At 39.9% G+C, this 17,516-nt stretch overlaps 1 protein-coding gene across 4 annotated transcripts in view; it reads left to right on the top strand.

The window, feature by feature from the left end:
• The first annotated feature begins 2,306 nt into the window (after positions 1-2,306).
• Positions 2,307-17,516, top strand: part of PACRGL (parkin coregulated like) — a 58,092-nt gene continuing 42,882 nt past the window's right edge. For 2 of the 4 annotated variants that reach the window (XR_008617846.1, XM_024119500.3), the window contains exon 1: positions 2,321-2,350. Coding sequence is in view for 3 of the 4 variants with exons in the window: in XM_024119500.3 (XP_023975268.1) it covers positions 2,337-2,350 (14 nt within the window). In the remaining variant the exon portion in view is untranslated. Of the gene's footprint in view, positions 2,351-17,516 lie in introns of all 4 variants that reach the window. The other 2 variants (XM_024119501.3, XM_028492098.2) reach the window with 2 other exon arrangements.

The following is a 17,516-nucleotide window of genomic DNA, read 5'->3' as shown; positions in this document are numbered from 1 at the left end:
TGCTCTGTAATGGCCTATATGCAAAAAGAATCTTAAAAAGAGTTGATATATGTATACGTATAACTGATTCACTTTGCTGAAACTAACACAGCATTGTAAATCAACTACACTCCAATAGAAATTATAAAAAATAAAATATTAACATATTAAATAAATAAATTCCGAGGTAAATCCTAAAAAAAAGGATCTCCCCACCCTTAATAGTCAGTTAAGCTCCTCCTCCCAAATCCTGGATCTCTAATTAGGTCCCTCTTACCACCACCATCACCGCCATTAATACTTACAAATTTCCTCTTGGTAATTTTCCATTCAATTCCTCACTCTGTCCATTGGCTATAAATCCCCACTTGCTCCTGTTATATCTGCAGTTGCATTCTATCTCTCTCCCCTATTGCAATAGTCTTGAATAAAGTCTTCCTTGCCATTTTTAACAAATGTCCAGGCAAAATTTTTCTTTTACAACCTTTTCCAGCAAGTAGGGCTGGAAATTTCTGTGTGCTGTGTGCCACCATATTCAGCTGTGGATTCTGTATAAACTATCTAGGTATGTACCCTAGATGGACACACTCATACACAGGTTTTCAAACAACTTGAGGAGATACCCCAGCTTGCTTGTTTTCTCTTATTAACCTTCTATTACCCTTAGGCAAGTGTTCAACCTGAACAGATGTAATGACTTTGTTAAATTAACATTTGCTAAGTGGGGCACAGGGTGGCAGATGTTTTCTGCATTCAACAACAGATCACGGAGGGAGACACAAAAGGGAAGAGATATGGGAACATATGTATATGTATAACTGATTCACTTTGTTGTAAAGCAGAAACTAACACACCATTGTAATGCAATTATACTCCAATAAGGATGTTAAAAAAAAAACAGATCACAAGAGAAACTGAAAGCGAGAAATTTATTACTCACAGGTCCAGGAGGAAGTATACAGTATGCTACAAGTATCCACAAGGTATGTGGCCAAAGCAGGGTGCAGGCAGAGAGGGGCAGACCTGGGGCACATAACTTTATTAGGGTCCATGGGTAAAGTGTGCTGGGATTCCAGGGCTAAGGCCAGATTGGTTGATTCAAACCAAAAAGAGCAGATTTTGGTAAACTCCATGGGGGTGTTCCATCTAAGGGATGGACAAGGGGAAGACTTGCTCACAAGGGCTGTTGGAGAAGTCACATCAGGAACTTTGATTTGCTTGTGACTCTCTGGGCTGCTATCTAGGGCATGCACTTGCATGGGGTGGCTAGTGTCAGCTTAAGGCCCCCCGAAGCTGGCTTGGCCAGACAACAATACCATAGAGTACTGAGTTAAACTCTCAGCCACAGTCTAGATTTCTTCATCATTTAGGCTAGGGAAGAATAGCTGCCCCTCCCAAGTCAAAGAGGTTGTCCTGAAGCTCAGTGAGGAAACGAAGTGAGGATGCTTTGTGAAAGGCCAAGGTATACAAAGGGAAGATTTACTATGAAGGGAAACAAATATTCAGATGATATTGAGACATTTAGGGAAAAGTTCACAACATATTAAGTGAAAAAATCAGGCAACAGAATAACATAAGCAGTATTACCCTAATTTTGAACTATAACATGAGAAGATAAACGTAGGAAGAAAAAACAGTAAAATGTAAAAAGTGATCATTTGGCTAATGGGCCTATTTTATTACAGCATGCATTTTCCATATTTTGTTCACTGACTATTTATAGTTTTATAATTAAAAATAAGAGTCAATAGTATATGAACTGGAGTCTGTAGTTGGAAACTGTTTGAAGGACACTTTGCCATGGATACCAGGGCTCGAAAGAGAAGGTTACATTATAGAACTGGCCTTTAATGATCTCCCTCCCCCCTCCCTCCAGCATTTCCCACCCTTTTTCTCTTCTTCCTCCCTATCTCCCTCTCCCTCTCTTGCTCCATCCCCAGAAGAGAAAGCAAATGCTTCTTTGAAGCAAAACTGTTTCCCCCCATATCCAGGCCCTTTCTCTGACTCATCTTCTAAATCAGCTCTTTCCTTCCCAAAATCCAATGTCCTTCAAAAGATGAATTCTGTTGAATAAATGATTCTTTATCTCATTATATAGGAATATTAATCCACGCCCTTCCTACTTCATTGCTGTTTTCTTCCATGTAAATATTGAAAGGGATCTAGCATGTGAAAGCACTTTGTAAACTACTTAATCACTATGGAAATAAAAATTAGCTATTTCTCATAATTCTCATGTACTCTTCTTGTTGTACTTGTAATACTGCATTAGTTAATTAGACCTGAAAGTTTGTCTTTCTCCTTTTCAGACCAGTTCTGTGAGAGCCAAGGGTATTTTTTACTCTGTGATATACTCAATGTCTGGCATGGGGTAAGTGATAAAAATATTTGTCAATTGTGATAATCAACATATTTGATAAAAAATGGAAATTTAATCAGAGGATCATTTCTGTAGTAAGAAATGGAACTGTGAAGCAGGTCAAAAGCTACCCAGCCAGGGTTCAAATCCCAGGCCTTCCCATGCTGAAATTGTGACCTTGGGCACGTGTCAAGCTCTCTGCACTTTGGTTTTCTCATTTGTAAACTGAAGAAAAAGATCAGCTGCCATCCTGGCGGGTCATTGTGAAATTATTGATTAAAACACCTGAAGTGCTTAGAACAGTTGCTGGCTCCCAAGTAAGTTTTCTTCAAGTGTTGGCTTTTATTTTATGATTATATTTAAGATGCTTGTACTTTCCCAGATCAGAGACACAGAACCTCCGACACACCCTTGGCATCACTCTTCTGTTCCTAGCCTAGAAAGCTTCCACAGAAACCAAAAATATAGAAGGGAAATACAAGGATAATATGTCATTTCCCAGCAGCTTCAACCACTTTCTTCTTTCCCGTGCTCTTATTAATGTGCAACGTCACCCCCCATTCTAGAGGATCAATGCAGTGAATGCAGTTTTACATCTGATTTCTATTTATATTGCCAAAAATATTTAGCTCAGTGCTTCATGTATGGTAGACTTTCAAGGGTGTGTGATAAATGAGGGAAGTGGCAATAACAATATCGGGGCTGATTTGAGAACACAAGGAAAGGTAAAAGAAGTTTAGGAGTGTGGGTAGGAGATACTGAGTAGGGACCCACAGGCTGATACAGGTCAGTAGTTTTTAAACTGTGGCTATGGCGGTGTGTGAGCCTGTGATTGTGCATATGTATACATATTTGTTCCTAGTATAGAGCTCCTAAAACCCTTGGAATTTCCTAAGTGGTGAGAGCCAAAAAGGTGTCTTTTGTTATGTTAATGAGGTCATTTTAGAACCCCACCTAAGGATGGAGGCTGGTTCCGAGGAAAACCAGCCATGTGATCTGAAAGTCCAACTTTCAATCCCACCCCCTGATATCCAGGGAGAAGAGAGGGGCTGGAGGTTGAATCAGTTGCCAAGGCCAATGATTGAATCAATCGTGCTTATGTAATGCAGCCTCCATAAAACCCACAGGGGTGGCATTTGGAGAGTTTCTGGGTTGATGAACATGTGGAGACTGGAGAGAATGGCAAGCTGGGAGAGGGAGTAGAAGACACGTGCCCTTTCCCCATACCTTCTCCTTTGCTTCTCTTCATCTGACTGTTGATTGCATCCTTTAATATCCTTTGTAATAAACCAGTAATCTGGTGAATAAATAGGTTTCCTGAGTTCTGTGAGCCATTCTAGCAAGTTAATCAAACTCAAGGAGGGGCTCATGGGAACCTCTGATTCACAGCCATTTGATCAGAGGCACTGGTGACAATCTGGACTTGCAACTGGCATCTGAAGCAGGGTGGGTGGGTGGGGGGCAGTCTTGTGAGACTGAGCCCTTAGCCCGTGGGGTCTGATGCTATTTCTATGAAGATAGTGTCAGAATTGAGTTGAATTGTTGGACACCAGCTGAGGTTGCAGAATTGCTTGGTGGTGTGGTATCCTTCTCCCTCCCCACCATCCCCCTTCTTTGTCCCAGCCCCTGCCCATACCCACACAATGGAATTGGCTGTTAGAATCTTTAAGGTGGCAAAGGGGTTGGAGGTGGAATGAGAAAGAGGCTGAAAAAGTAGGCCTCCAACACACCACCCCACCCTTGAAACTTAGTGAGGGAAGTCTCACTTTTGTTTCCTTCTATATCCCTTTATTGAGGCTTCATATACATATAGAAGTCTTTTGCTTAAAAAGAAAAAAGAAAGAATGATAATTATCACTCCATGTCTATTCAAGTGCTGGCTCAATTAGATAATGTGATACCTGGGATTCACTTCAAGTCTCCATTGCTGTCTGTGTTGACTTCAGAATGTTGTAAGCATTTATTACAATGGTCCAGATTTAAGGGTGACATGAATTTCCAAGGAGGAGCATTTTTGATGAATTCACGGTAGACCATTCATTACAGCTACAGTATAATTTTCAAAAAAGTAAATGCAAATCTTTCATATAAATAGAACATGTGACAAAGATTTTACTTAACATATTAGTTAATGAGGGAATCTATAGGATATTAAAAACAGCATGTTTCAAGTGCTTCACAGCCACATGTGACTTGTGGCTACCATATTGGACAGTGCAGATGAAGAACATCCCCACCATTATGGAAAATTCTATAGGAGAGCACTGCTCTAGGTAATGGTAAGTTCTGTGAATAACAGGCTGGTAACTATAGAGGATTCCCAGAACCTGGACAGATTGAGAAAGCTGTTTTGGGTTTCTTAAGGGAGGAAGCAGCCTTTGGTTTGAAAGACAAAGAGTTCTGTTAAAATCTGATGAACTGTTTAGGCTGATAGTTTGTGCCAAAGCTCTGAGTCAAGCAGAACAGAAGAGCTGGAGGAATGCAAGGAAGGCTGGACAGAAGGACAAAAGGAAGATTCTGAAGGGACATGGAATTTGCTTATGACTCTAAGCGTAGAAGCCAAGTTTTTCTTTCCTTTTTTCCTAGAAGGGGTCACTTTGGCAAATCCTTCTCTCATGCTCATGTACATCAGGGGTCTAGTCTCTCACTTAATCATAGCCCTGCACGTTGATGATAAACTGTTATGCAAATACTACAAACGACAGTGTTAATTATTGAATCATCTGAAAGGCTGGGAGGGTGGACCAGGGCAGTAGTGGTTCTGGTTGTTGTGGACTTTTCTGTTCTGAGAGATTTGTCATTATTATTAAGATATTTCTAGACTTTGCTGTGGAGGTCTGGGAAGGAACTGAAAGGAGAGGTGACTCTGATTTGAGTGGGCTGCTCACAGGGTTCTAGAGATAGAAATGGCCCAAAGGAAACCTGTGAGATGGAACCTGGCTGAGAAACTTTCAGAGAAATGAAGTCCAGCAGCCAACTTAAAGTTGCCTTCTTGTGTTGTGATCCCTTTACTTACTCTATCCTCAGGTTTCCAGCAGTACCCATCAGCTCCGTGTTAGCACTGACTTCTGAATAAATGTGGGACGAGGCAAACTAAGGAGGCTAAGGCACCAGAGAGTTAAGTTAGGGTGTGGCCAGAAGTAATCAGGAAGAAATCTAGGACAGACAATTACAGGAAACTGTATTTCTCCTAGGGACACTTAGCAATCTTGAGAGGAGGCTAGAATTCTTAAAAAATGGAGGGCTATTCAGAAGGCTCCATAACTTGACATCACTTGGGTTACATGATAATCATCCCAATAATTACAGTAACTAATGGAACACCTGCTATATCCCAGACTTCATGTTTACATGCATTGTCTCGTTTAGTCTCCACAATAATCTTGCAGAATAAATATTATTGATACCCCAATTTATAGAAAAAGAAATTGGCCACTATAACAAATAACCCCAAATCTCAGAAGCTTTCAAAAATAGAAGTTAATTTCTCACTCAAATAAAATGAAAAAGCACCCTCCCCCCCTGAAATATGCCTGGTAAATAGTACAAGCTCAATGAATAGTAGCTCTTCTGATGTGATTTTCCTAATAAGAAAAACAAAGGAGAGTACGGTGAAATGAGGTTTGGCTAACAAGAGAAAGTCAAAGTATTTAATACGTGACTGTCTTAAAGCTTTGAAAAATGGTAATTAGAGGCTGGCACATTAAATTCTGAGAAAATTAGTGGCCAAAATAGTGGGAAACATAATCACAGCCCATGTGCAGAACATGAATCAGCTGTCTGGAGAAACACAGAATTTCCTGACACTGAAGATTGAGAGAAATTTTAGGAAAAGGACAGTGGTTTAGGAAGTGGGTCACATTCTCAACCAAAGACCTCAAATGAGTAACAAATATTCTAGAATCTCTTATTGACATAATTTCCCTCAGGGGCATACTCCCAAAACCAAATTTGTGGGGGAAAAAAGCCAAAATACCCAATTCTATCAGGATCAACAAAATAAAATCCAAGTAAGCAGTATTCTAATTATTTAACTTGACCCGGGAACAACATTCAAAGACCCACAGGATGAGTGAACACATCCTTAATGCCTTTGTTCACCCAAAGGGGGTACAAACACCCCAGGATGTATGCAAAAACAATCCAAGGGGCCAGGGAAGAAAATATTGCAACTTTCAGCTACATTTATTTTTACCCATCCTATTCTGTTTTTATTTGTTTCACAAAGTATATATTTACCTAGTACTACATTCATATCGTCTATTAATAAATGAATATACCTATATTGGTCAAATAGGCTCAAAATGTTTTTCAACTTAAATGATCAAAAATCCTCTGTTTTAGTTGATCATTCATGAATACTGAATTTATTTTTTGTCACAGTTCATCTTTTGATGAGAATTGCAGGGCAGGCTACCAAGGTTATGTACTCTGACCAGAGCCTGTAAGGTTTTCATTTTCCAAGTTTCCCTTGCCTTTGGGAGGCACTATGATAAGTGGAAAGGATGCCAGTAATTGAGTAAATTACAGTGTTCATGTTCAGATACCACCAAAGTCAAATACAGCTGAGTTATAGGGAACAATGATGGCATCCCTGTTCTGTTTTCCTCAGGGGGTGGATGGATGGAGTAGATGGCATCTCTATTAATGTGGGTAGTGCTCCAGTCTGAGTGCTTGATGCACAGTAGGTGCTCTCACAAGGTTACTTGCCTCTCCTTAAGGGTTCTCCTTAAGGGCTCAACTGCTTTGTCCCGGCTGCTGGGCCTCCAGTTTATTTCTCCCTGGGGCAGCTTCTCCCCAGAAAGATCAAATGTTTGCTCAAACTGAGCTACCATTATTCCTTTAAGGCAATCACGTAGTCATGATATCGGGACTATGCGAATATCTCTGAAGTTTTTGTTTTAGAAAAGAGACTCCACGGCAGGGAAAAATTAAACATTATGATAAGGGAATATTTAATTCCCTTCCTCACCCTGGAGTGAAATTCCCCCATCTGTTGGAGGGAATGCAATTGAACAGAAGCAATCTGAATACATCACTGCTTTAATATGCTGTGAGAGCCATTGTAATAAGGCAGTTGGTGGGTAACCTCTGATGTCCAGTGTCTGGTTTTCAAAACCCCAGCTCCTGCATACGGCCACTGTGTGACCTTGGGCGAGTCAAATCAACCCCTAGTGCCTCAGGTTCCTCACTTGTGAATAGCACCCACCTTAAAGCATTGTTTTAAGGGTAAAATGACTTACACTGTATGGAGTACTTAAAGTAAGCACTTATTAAACATTCAATAAATATTAGCTATTATTGTCAGTGATTCTCTCTCATTCCCCTTGTGGGGTGTTTATGCTGAAAGCGGATATTTTTTTTGGAGATAGCTACTCAGAAGGGAGATTCCAAACCCAATCGGAACATGTGAGAGCATCCTCACCTAATGCTTTGGTTACTGTATTGCAACCACCTCTGCTCACTGGTTTCCTCCTGAATCATAACCCTAAACCATCATCCTATTTTTCAGAATTCCTGGTCAACTAAGTTGTCCCACTGACCACATAGACATCTTCTTTCAGTCCATTCAGTACTTTTCATCCTAGTCCCAACCCCATGTGCTATCAAGGATGACATGGTGCAGGGGGTGTTTTCCTCTCTCCAGCTCTTTGGACCACAATCCCCAAGGCACACAGACACAGTCTCTTCCTTTCCAGACCTCACCTCAAACTTTCCACTTTGCTTCACATGATGATGGTGGCTCAACTCTGCCCATTTGGACTCTATGTGTATCTTCAGCTTCTCGACTCATCTCAGAATTGGATTGAAAGCCTGTTTTCCTTCGCACTTTTGTAATTTTTCTTTTGCTTAGTTTGACAGTATTTAGAGCCAGTTATTTTTAAAAGCTTCTAAGTAACCCATTGTCTTTTTCTATTGGGACCAGCATTAGGAAATACTTTCAATATGAAATAAGAATTAAACCTAACAGCGCATTAAGTGTGTCGCTGCTGGCTTCATTAGAGCCTCCCAAGTCGGAAATCCACTGGGCGTACACATTCAGGTCAAGCCCACAGTGTTCAGCGAGGTCTCTTTATCTGGCAAATTTTGGAAGACCTTTTAAAAATATGACTTTTTCTTTAATGCTCTAATAGTATTTCCTATATCAAACTCTTCCCAGTCTGGATTCTCAAACACCAATATCCTAACAAGATAATTAATAAAGATCCAGAAACTGTGTGAAAGGGATTTGAGATTCAAATCCAAGTTACCAGCTGAGGAAGACTGAGGAAGTTTTTTTCCCCTTTTTGAGTCTTTGGTTCTGAATCTGCAGAATGGAGATAAAAATGTCTATGTCACAGTGGAAAAAATTAATGATAAGATAAATAAGATGCCCAGAACCACGACTGGCATATAAAAAGTACTTAATAAAGAGTTATGATTATTTTCAATCTTTCAGGACAGTATAATTTATTTTCTGGCAATGAGTCTGCACTTTCTTCCCTTTTGATTGGAAATTTATGAGCTCAGTGTCCTGACACTGGTTAGCTCATGCTGACCAAAAGCTATGATCAGCAGTTATAGACGTCTGTATTTGAAATCAGGAAAATAAATTATTTGTGGGTGTAGAGTGGAGCAAATCTCTCACACAATGAAGCCCAAGGGTGAAAAATTACACAAGCGAGCGATGACAAGTGGGTGCTATTAAAGAGCTGGGGTTTTGGAGTCTCTGTCTGACCATAAGCAAGCTTTTGAATGGCTCTGAGGTTTAGGTTCATCCTCTGAGAATGTTGATAATATACTGTGCCTTCCCCAGGGTTAGTGATGATGAAAATTGAGATAATATGTAAAATGCCTAGCACTGGCCCGAGACACAGCAGACTCCCCACAAATGATCACTTTCAACTCTTCCTTTATGGCAAAACTGTGGGAACCACCGTTTTATCCCCGTATCCACTCACCAATGCACACATGCTTGGGAATGTGTGCATTTATTCCTGAGAATGACAGCCTCGTATATCATTAGTAGCAGGTGATTAGGTTAGACTGCAAGCCTGAGTCTAGGAGATTCAGTGCTGGCTCCCATAGATCTAATTAATCTCACAGCTATGTCCTGATTTCTTAAACAGGAGGCCTCTCTCAAAATTCCTTCGAAAACATATTTCTTTCTTTTTTCCTCTCACCCACATTTTTAACTTTTAAATTGGATTCTGTTCTAGATGTCAATCCTGGCATCCTCCACTGGCCACTGCTTTGCCTCTCATCCTAACGGGCTCCTTAAAGCCTCATGAAGCCTTTTTTTGTGTCCACCAGCATCCCAAACCCAAATCTCCCCTTTCTGTCCTTGAGAGAAAAGTGCTTCTAAGAGGTGGAGGAGAAGTGTGCTGGGGAAAAGCCTCAGAATTATCCTGGCTGAATTTGGTATTTGCTTCAATCTTTGATCTCGGATGCAGTAAAGTGTCAGCCAGACCAAAGTCATTTTATATATAGGCCTGCATAAGTGAAGTGGAGGGACTTCATGGTTAAATGATTAAAACGTTCCATAGAAGGTGCAAGATCAAAGGGCTGATGTCTGGTTTTATATTTCTCTGGGGTCCCGCAGGCCATGTGGGTGACACAAATGACCTTGGGCGTGAAAGTATTCAAAGGCTGGTGTTTGTTTGTTTTATTCCAAAACGTGATTTGTGTTTCCCAGGGCTGCCTGGTGACAGGTTGTATTGTGGGCTCCCCACGGCCCCAGTCTGTGTTTAAGGGGGGCTTTCATTGGAACAGCAACCGTAGGCAAGAGGGCATGACCCTGTCATGTTACCACCAGCACCTCTTTCTGCCAAACCCCAAGGAAACAGACTCCATTATATTACTGGAAGGAAAAGACCACAGTCTTCTCTCGCTTTTTTTCTTATTTCCAGTAAGAGTCAAGGAGAGGTTCACAAAGTCCAGGGTCAGTCTCTGGACCTAAGACAAAAGAGAAACCAGAAAATTTCCCATTGTCCTAACTGTCCTTGTAGGAGGGGCGGGAATCTTCTGGGCAGACATTTTTCTCAAGGTCCTCCAGTTACAGGAAACTTAGCAGGGGAGGAAGAAGTCACGGGAGAGGTTCTGTTGTCCAGAGAAGCATCATCAACTATCTTGGGTGACATGGAGCCTTAACAATGGAATAGCTACCATTTATCAAGGAGCTGCTCTTGGCCAGACACCAGCTCAAAGTGCAACGCACCCCTTGCAAAGTCCTTCATCCTCCTTCCTAATGGACATTGTGGAGGCCAGAGTGTGGAGGTGACTCCCTGAGATCACACAGTTTGAGCTGAGATTTGAACCCATGTTGGTCTGGCTCTGAAGTCCACACCTCCTCAATCACCCTGTGATGGGGTGAATTGTTTCCACCGTGCAATATTCACATGGTGAAGTCCTAGCCTCAGAATGTGACTGTCCTCAGGGATAGGGCCTTTAAAGGGGTCAATAAGTTAAAATGAATTCATTTGGGTGAGACCTAAATGAATACGGCTGGTTTCCTTATATAAAGGGGAAATTTGGACACAGACTGTTACAGAGGGAAGACCATGTGAAGACGCCAGGAGAAGATGGCCATCTTCAAGCCAAGGAGGGAGGCTTCAGAAGAAATCAACCCTGTTGACCCCTTGATCTTGGATTTTCAGCCTCCTATAGAACTGTGAGAAAATACATTGCTGTTGGTTAAGCCACCCAGTCTGTGATACTTTGTTATGGCAGTCTGGTAAATTAATAGATATTCCTAGAGTTTGTCTGATTTCCCAAAGGAACAACCCAGGGAGGCAGGTGCTAGAGACACATCCCTCTAACTTACTCTGTGTGAGACACATACAATGAACTTATCAAAGAGTTGCTTTTTAAGGTACTTGAGTATAAGTTCTGCTGAAAGAATATTGGTTCTTTTTTTTTTTTTTAATCTTTATTGGAGTATAATTGCTTTACAATGGTGTGTTAGTTTCTGCTGTATAACAAAGTGAATCAGCGATACATATACATATCCTCATATCCCCTCCCTCTTGCGTCTCCTTCCCGCCCCTCTAGGTGGTCACAAAGCACCGAGCTGATCTCCCTGTGCTATGCGGCTGCTTCCCACTAGCTATCTATTTTACCTTCGGTAGTGTATATATGTCCATGTCACTCTCTCACTTCATCCCAGCTTACCCTTCCCCCTGCCCTTGTTCTCAAGTCCATTCTCTATGTCTGCATCTTTATTCCTGTCCTGCCCCTAGGTTCTTCAGAACCACTTTTTTTTTTTTTTTCATTCCATATATATGTGTTAGCATATGGTATTTGTTTTTCTCTTTCTGACTTACTTCACTCTGTATGACAGACTCTAGGTCCATTCACCTCACTACAAATAATTCAATTTTGTTTCTTTTATGGCTGAGTAATATTCCATTGTATATATGTGCCACATCTTCTTTATCCATTCATCTGTCGATGGACATTTAGGTTGCTTCCATGTCCTGGCTATTGTAAATAGAGCTGCAGTGAAAATTGTGGTACATGACTTTTTTGAATTATGGTTTTCTCAGAGTATATGCCCAGTAGAGAGATTGCTGGGTGGTATAGTAGTTCTATTTTTAATTTTTTAAGGAATGTCCATACTGTTCTCCATAGAGGCTCTATCAATTTAGATTCCCACCAACAGTGTAAGAGGGTACCCTTTTCTCCACACCCTCTCGAGTATTTATTGTTTGTAGATTTTTTGATGATGGCTATTCTGACTGATGTGAGGTCATACCTCAATGTAGTTTTCATTTGCATTTCTCTAATGATTAATGATGTTGAACACCCTTTCATGTGTTTGTTGGCAATCTTCATATCTTCTTTGGAGAAATGTCGATTTAGGTCTTCTGCCCATTTTTGGATTGAGTTGTTTGTTTTTTGATATTGAGCTGCATGAGCTGCTTGTATATTTTGGAGATTAATCCTTTGTCAGTTACTTCATTTGCAAATATTTTCTCCCATTCTGAGGGTTGTCTTTTCATCTTGTTTATGTTTCCTTTGCTGTGCAAAAGCTTTTAAGTTTCATTAGTTCCCATTTGTTTATTTCTGTTTTTATTTCCATTTCTCTAGGAGACGGGTCAATAAGGATCTTGCTGTGATTTATGTCATAGAGTGTTCTGCCTATGTTTTCCTCTAAGAATTTTACAGCGTCTGGACTTACGTTTGGGTCTTTAACCTATTTTGAGTTTCTTTTTGCGTATGGTGTTAGGGAGTGTTCTAATTTCATTCTTTTACATGGAGCTGTTTTCCCAGCGCCACTTATCGAGGAGGATGTCTTTTCTCCATTGTATATTCTTGCCTCCTTTATCAAGGTGACCAGGCCTTCCCTGGTGGTGCAGTGGTTGAGAGTCCGCCTGCCAATGCAGGGGACACGGGTTCGTGCCCCAGTCTGGGAAGATCCCACATGCCGCGGAGCAGCTAGGCCTGTGAGCCATGGCCGCTGAGCCTGTGCGTCCAGAGCCTGTGCTCCACAATGGGAGAGGCCACAACAGTGAGAGGCCTGCATACCGAAAAAAACAAACAAACAAACAAACCAAAAAAAACATAAGGTGACCATATATGTGTGGGTTTATCTCTGGTCTTTCTATCCTGTTCCATTGATTTATATTTCTGTTTTTGTGCCGATACCATATTCTCTTGATTACTGTAGCTTTGTAGTGTAGTCTGAAGTCAGGGAGCCTGATTCCTCCAGCTCAGTTTTTCTTTCTCAGGATTGCTTTGGCTATTCGGGGTCTTTTGTGTCTCCATACAAATTGTGAAATTTTTTGTTCTGGTATTGTGAAAAATTCCATTGGTAGTTTCATAGGGATTGCATTGAATTTGTAAATTGCTTTGGGTAGTATAGTCATTTTCACAATGTTGATTCTTCCAATCCAAGAACATGGTATATCTCTCCATATAAATAGATGTTTGTATCATCTTTAACTTCTTTCATCAGTGTCTTATAGTTTTCTGCATACAGGTCTTTTGTCTCCTTAGGTAGGTTTATTCCTAGGTATTTTATTCTTTTTGTGGCAATAGTAAATGGGAGCATTTCCTTAATTTCTCTTTCAGATTTTTCATCATTAGTGTATAGAAAAGCAAGAGATTTCTGTGCATTAATGTTGTACCCTGCTACTTTACCAAATTCACTGATTAGCTCTAGTAGTTTTCTGGTAGCATCTTTAGGATTCCCTATGTATAGTATCATGTCATCTGCAAACAGCGACAGTTTTACTTCTTCTTTTACGATTTGAATTCCTTTAATTTCTTTTTCTTCTCGGACTGCCGTGGCTAAAACGTCCAAAACTATGTTGAATAATAGTGATGAGAGTGGGCAAACTTGTTTTGTTCCTGATCTTAGAGGAAATGTTTACAGTTTTCCACCATTGAGAACTATGTTGGCTTTGGGTTTGTCATATATGGCCTTTATTATGTTGAGGTAAGTTCCCTCTATGCCTACTTTCTGAATTTTGTTGAAAGTTTTTCTGCATCTGTTTAGATGATCATATGGTTTTTCTCCTTCAATTTGTTAATATGGTGTTTCACATTGATTGATTTGCGTATACTGAAGAATCCTTGCTTTCCTGGGATAAACCCCACTTGATCATGGTGTATGATCCATTTAATGTGCTGTTGGATTCTGTTTGCTAGTATTTTGTTGAGTACTTTGCATCTATATTAATCAGTGATATTGGTCTGTAGTTTTCTTATTCTGTGACATCTTTGTCTGGTTTTGGTATCACGGTGATGGTTGCCCCATGTAATGAGTTTGGGGATGTTCCTCTCCCTCTGCTATATTTTGGAAGAGTTTGACAAGGATAGGTGTTAGTTCTTCTCTAAAAGTTTGATAGAATTCACCTGTGAAGCCATCTGGACCTAGGCTTTTGTTTTTTGGAATATTTTTAATAAGAGTTTCAACTTCAGTGCTTGTGATTGGTCTGTTTATATTTTCTATTTCTTCCTGGTTTAGTCTTGGAAGGTTGTGCTTTTCTAACAATTTGTCCATTTCTTCCAGGTTGTCCATTTTATTGGCTGTAGTTGCTTGTAGCAATTTCTCATGATCCTTTGTACTTCTGCAGTGTCAGTTTTTACTTCTCCTTTTTTATTTCTAATTCTACTGATTTGAGTATCCTCCCTTTTTTTCTTGATGAGACTGGTTAATTATCTATTTTGTTTATCTTCTCAAAGAACCAGCTTTTAGTTTTATTGATCTTTGCTATCATTTCCTTCATTTCTTTTTCATTTATTTCTGATCTGATCTTTATGATTTCATTCCTTCTGCTAACTTTGGGGGTTTTTTGTTCTTCTTTCTCTAATTGCTTTAGGTTTAAGGTTAGGTTATTTATTTGAGATTTTTCTTGTTTCTTGAGGTAGGATTCTATTGCTGTAAACTTCCCTCTTAGAACCGCTTTTGCTGCATCCCATAATTTTTGCGTCATCCTGTTTTAATTGTCATTTGTTTCTAGGTATTTTTTGATTTCCTCTTTGATTTCTTCAATGATCTCTTGGTTATTTAGTAGTGTATTGTTTAGCCTCTATGTGTTTGTATTTTTTACATATTTTTTCCTGTAATTGATATCTAGTCTCATAGCATAGTGGTCTGAAAAGGTACTTGATATGATTTCAATTTTTTTAAATTTACCAAAGCTTGATTTGTGACCCAATGTATGATCTATCCTGGAGAATGTTCCATGACCACTTGAGAAGGAAGTGTATTCTGTTGTTTGTGGATGGAATGTCCTATAAATATCAATTAAGTCCATCTTTTTACTGTAATATTTAAAGCTTATGTTTCCTTACTTATTTTCATTTTGGATGATCTGTCCATTGGTGAAAGTGGGGTGTTAAAGTCCCCTACTATGATTGTGTTACAGTCGATTTCCCATTTTATGGCTGTTAGCATTTGCCTTATGTATTGAGGTGCTCCTATGTTGGGTGCATAAATATTTACAATTGTTATATCTTCTTCTTGTTCTCTTCTTTTTCTGTGACCCCTATAATTCGAATGTTGGTGCATTTAATGTTGTCCCAGACGTCTCTGAGGTTGTCCTCAATTCTTTTCATTCTATTTTCTTTATTCTGCTGTGCAATAGTTATTTCCATTATTTTATCTTCCAGGTCACTTATCCGTTCTTGTGCCACAGTTATTCTGCTATTGATTCCTTCTAGAGAATTTTTAATTTTATTTATTGTGTTGTTCATCATTGTTTGTTTGCTCTTTAGTTCTTCTAGTTCCTTGTTAAATGTTTCTTGTATTTTCTCCATTCTATTTCGAAGATTTTGAATCATCTTTACTATCATTATTCTGAATTCTTTTTCAGGTAGACTGCCTATTTCCTCTTCATTTGTTTGGTCTGTTGGGTTTTTACCTTGCTCCTTCATCTGTTGTGTACTTCTCTGTCTTCTCATTTTGCTTAACTTGCTGTGTTTGGGTTCTCCTTTTCGCAGTCTGCAGGTTCATAATTCCCATTGTTTTTGGTGTCTGCCCCCAGTGGGTAATGTGGGTTCAATGGGTTGTGTAAGCTTCCTGGTGGAGGGGACGGATGCCTGTGTTCTGGTGGACGAGGCTGGATCTTGTCTTTCTGCTGGGCAGGACCACATCTGATGATGTGTTTTGGCATGTCTGTGAACTTATGATTTTAGGCAACCTCTCTGCTAATGGTTGGGTTTGTTTTCCTGTCTTGCTAGTTGTTTGGCATAGGGTATCCAGCACTGTAGCTTGATGGTCATTGAGTGGAGCTGGGTCTTAGCATTGAGATGGAGATCCCTGGGAGAACTCTTGCCAATTGATATTACGTGGCGCTGGGAGGCGCCTGTGAAGTCCAACAGGCATAGATCCCAAGGAGCCAACAAGCCCATGGTGGAGACTTGAAATTCTAAATAGCAATGTGAGGCTTCAACAGCAATAAAATATCAGAAACATAAATCTCTAGAAGCAACTTAGGATTTGGACCAACTAAGTGACATAGATAAGACAAGAAAAAAACATCTCATGATAGGGTTAGATTTAAAGCTGCTGCTTGAAGGTATGTCTGTATGAATGAGCAGAAGGGACAATTTTAGCAGGGATAATAGTGTGAATAAAGGGTAAGAAGAGAAATGTGCATAGTGAGTAAGGAAGATCACTAACAGTCCTGTCAAGAAAGGAGGATGCTCAGGTCAGGGAGTGGAAGAAGGTGAGATGAAAAAAATAGTGTAGCGGATTGAATAGTATTCTCCCCCAAATTCATGTCGACCCAGACCTCAGAATGTAACCTTATTAAGAAATAGAGTCTTTGCAGACTTAATTAGTTAAGATAAGATCATACTAGACTAGGGTGGGCCTTTAATCCAATGAGTGGTGTCCTTATATAAACAGGAGGGGACATACAGAGAGATGCAGGGAAGTAGGCCATGTGAAGATGGAGGCATAGATTGACTCATCAGTCTACAAGGAAAGGAGAGCCAAGGATTGATGGGACCCACCAGAAGGTAAAAAGAGGCAAAGAGATGTTCTTCCTTAGAGCATTCAGAGGGAGTGTGGCCCTCCTGACATCTTGATTCTAGTCTCCAGAACTGTGGCAAAATAACTTTCTCTTGTTTTAAGCTACCAGTTTGAGATAATTTGTTATGGAAACCCTAGGAAACTAATACAGTTTCGTTAGCACAGATTAAGATTCTCACTGTGGAGTCAGACACATGAGGGTTCACATCCCAGGTCTGCAGTTTCCTAGCTGAGAGACTTTGAACAAGTCAATTTTAATTCTTCAAACTTTAATTCCTTAGCTATAATGTGGATAGATAATAATACTTACCACATATGGTTTCTGTAAGAATTAAATGAGATAAAATATGTAATGTGTTTAACCTGGTACCTGACACAGAGTAAGCACCCAGACCATGTATCTTATGATCACCATTATCATTCATTATTTTTAATAATACTCAGTGCTCTCAATATTCAAAGAACTCTGACAGATGATACATGCAATGTGAAAATTAATATTTCTTACTCTTAAATTACTGTCTTGGTCAGCTTGGACTACTATAACAAAAATACCATAGCCTGGGTGGCTTAAACAACAGACATTTATTTCTCACTGTTCTGGAACCGAGAAAGTCCAAGATCAAAGTGTCAGAAGATCTGGTTCATGGTGAGGGCTCATTTTCTGGCTTGTAGACAGCCACCTTCTTGCTGTGTGTTCACATGGCCATTCCT

This window comes from Physeter macrocephalus, chromosome 7 (assembly GCF_002837175.3).
Source record: "Physeter macrocephalus isolate SW-GA chromosome 7, ASM283717v5, whole genome shotgun sequence".
NCBI lineage: Eukaryota > Metazoa > Chordata > Mammalia > Artiodactyla > Physeteridae > Physeter > Physeter macrocephalus.
Note: the sequence above shows the minus strand (reverse complement) of the source record. Positions and strands in the feature narration are given on the sequence as shown.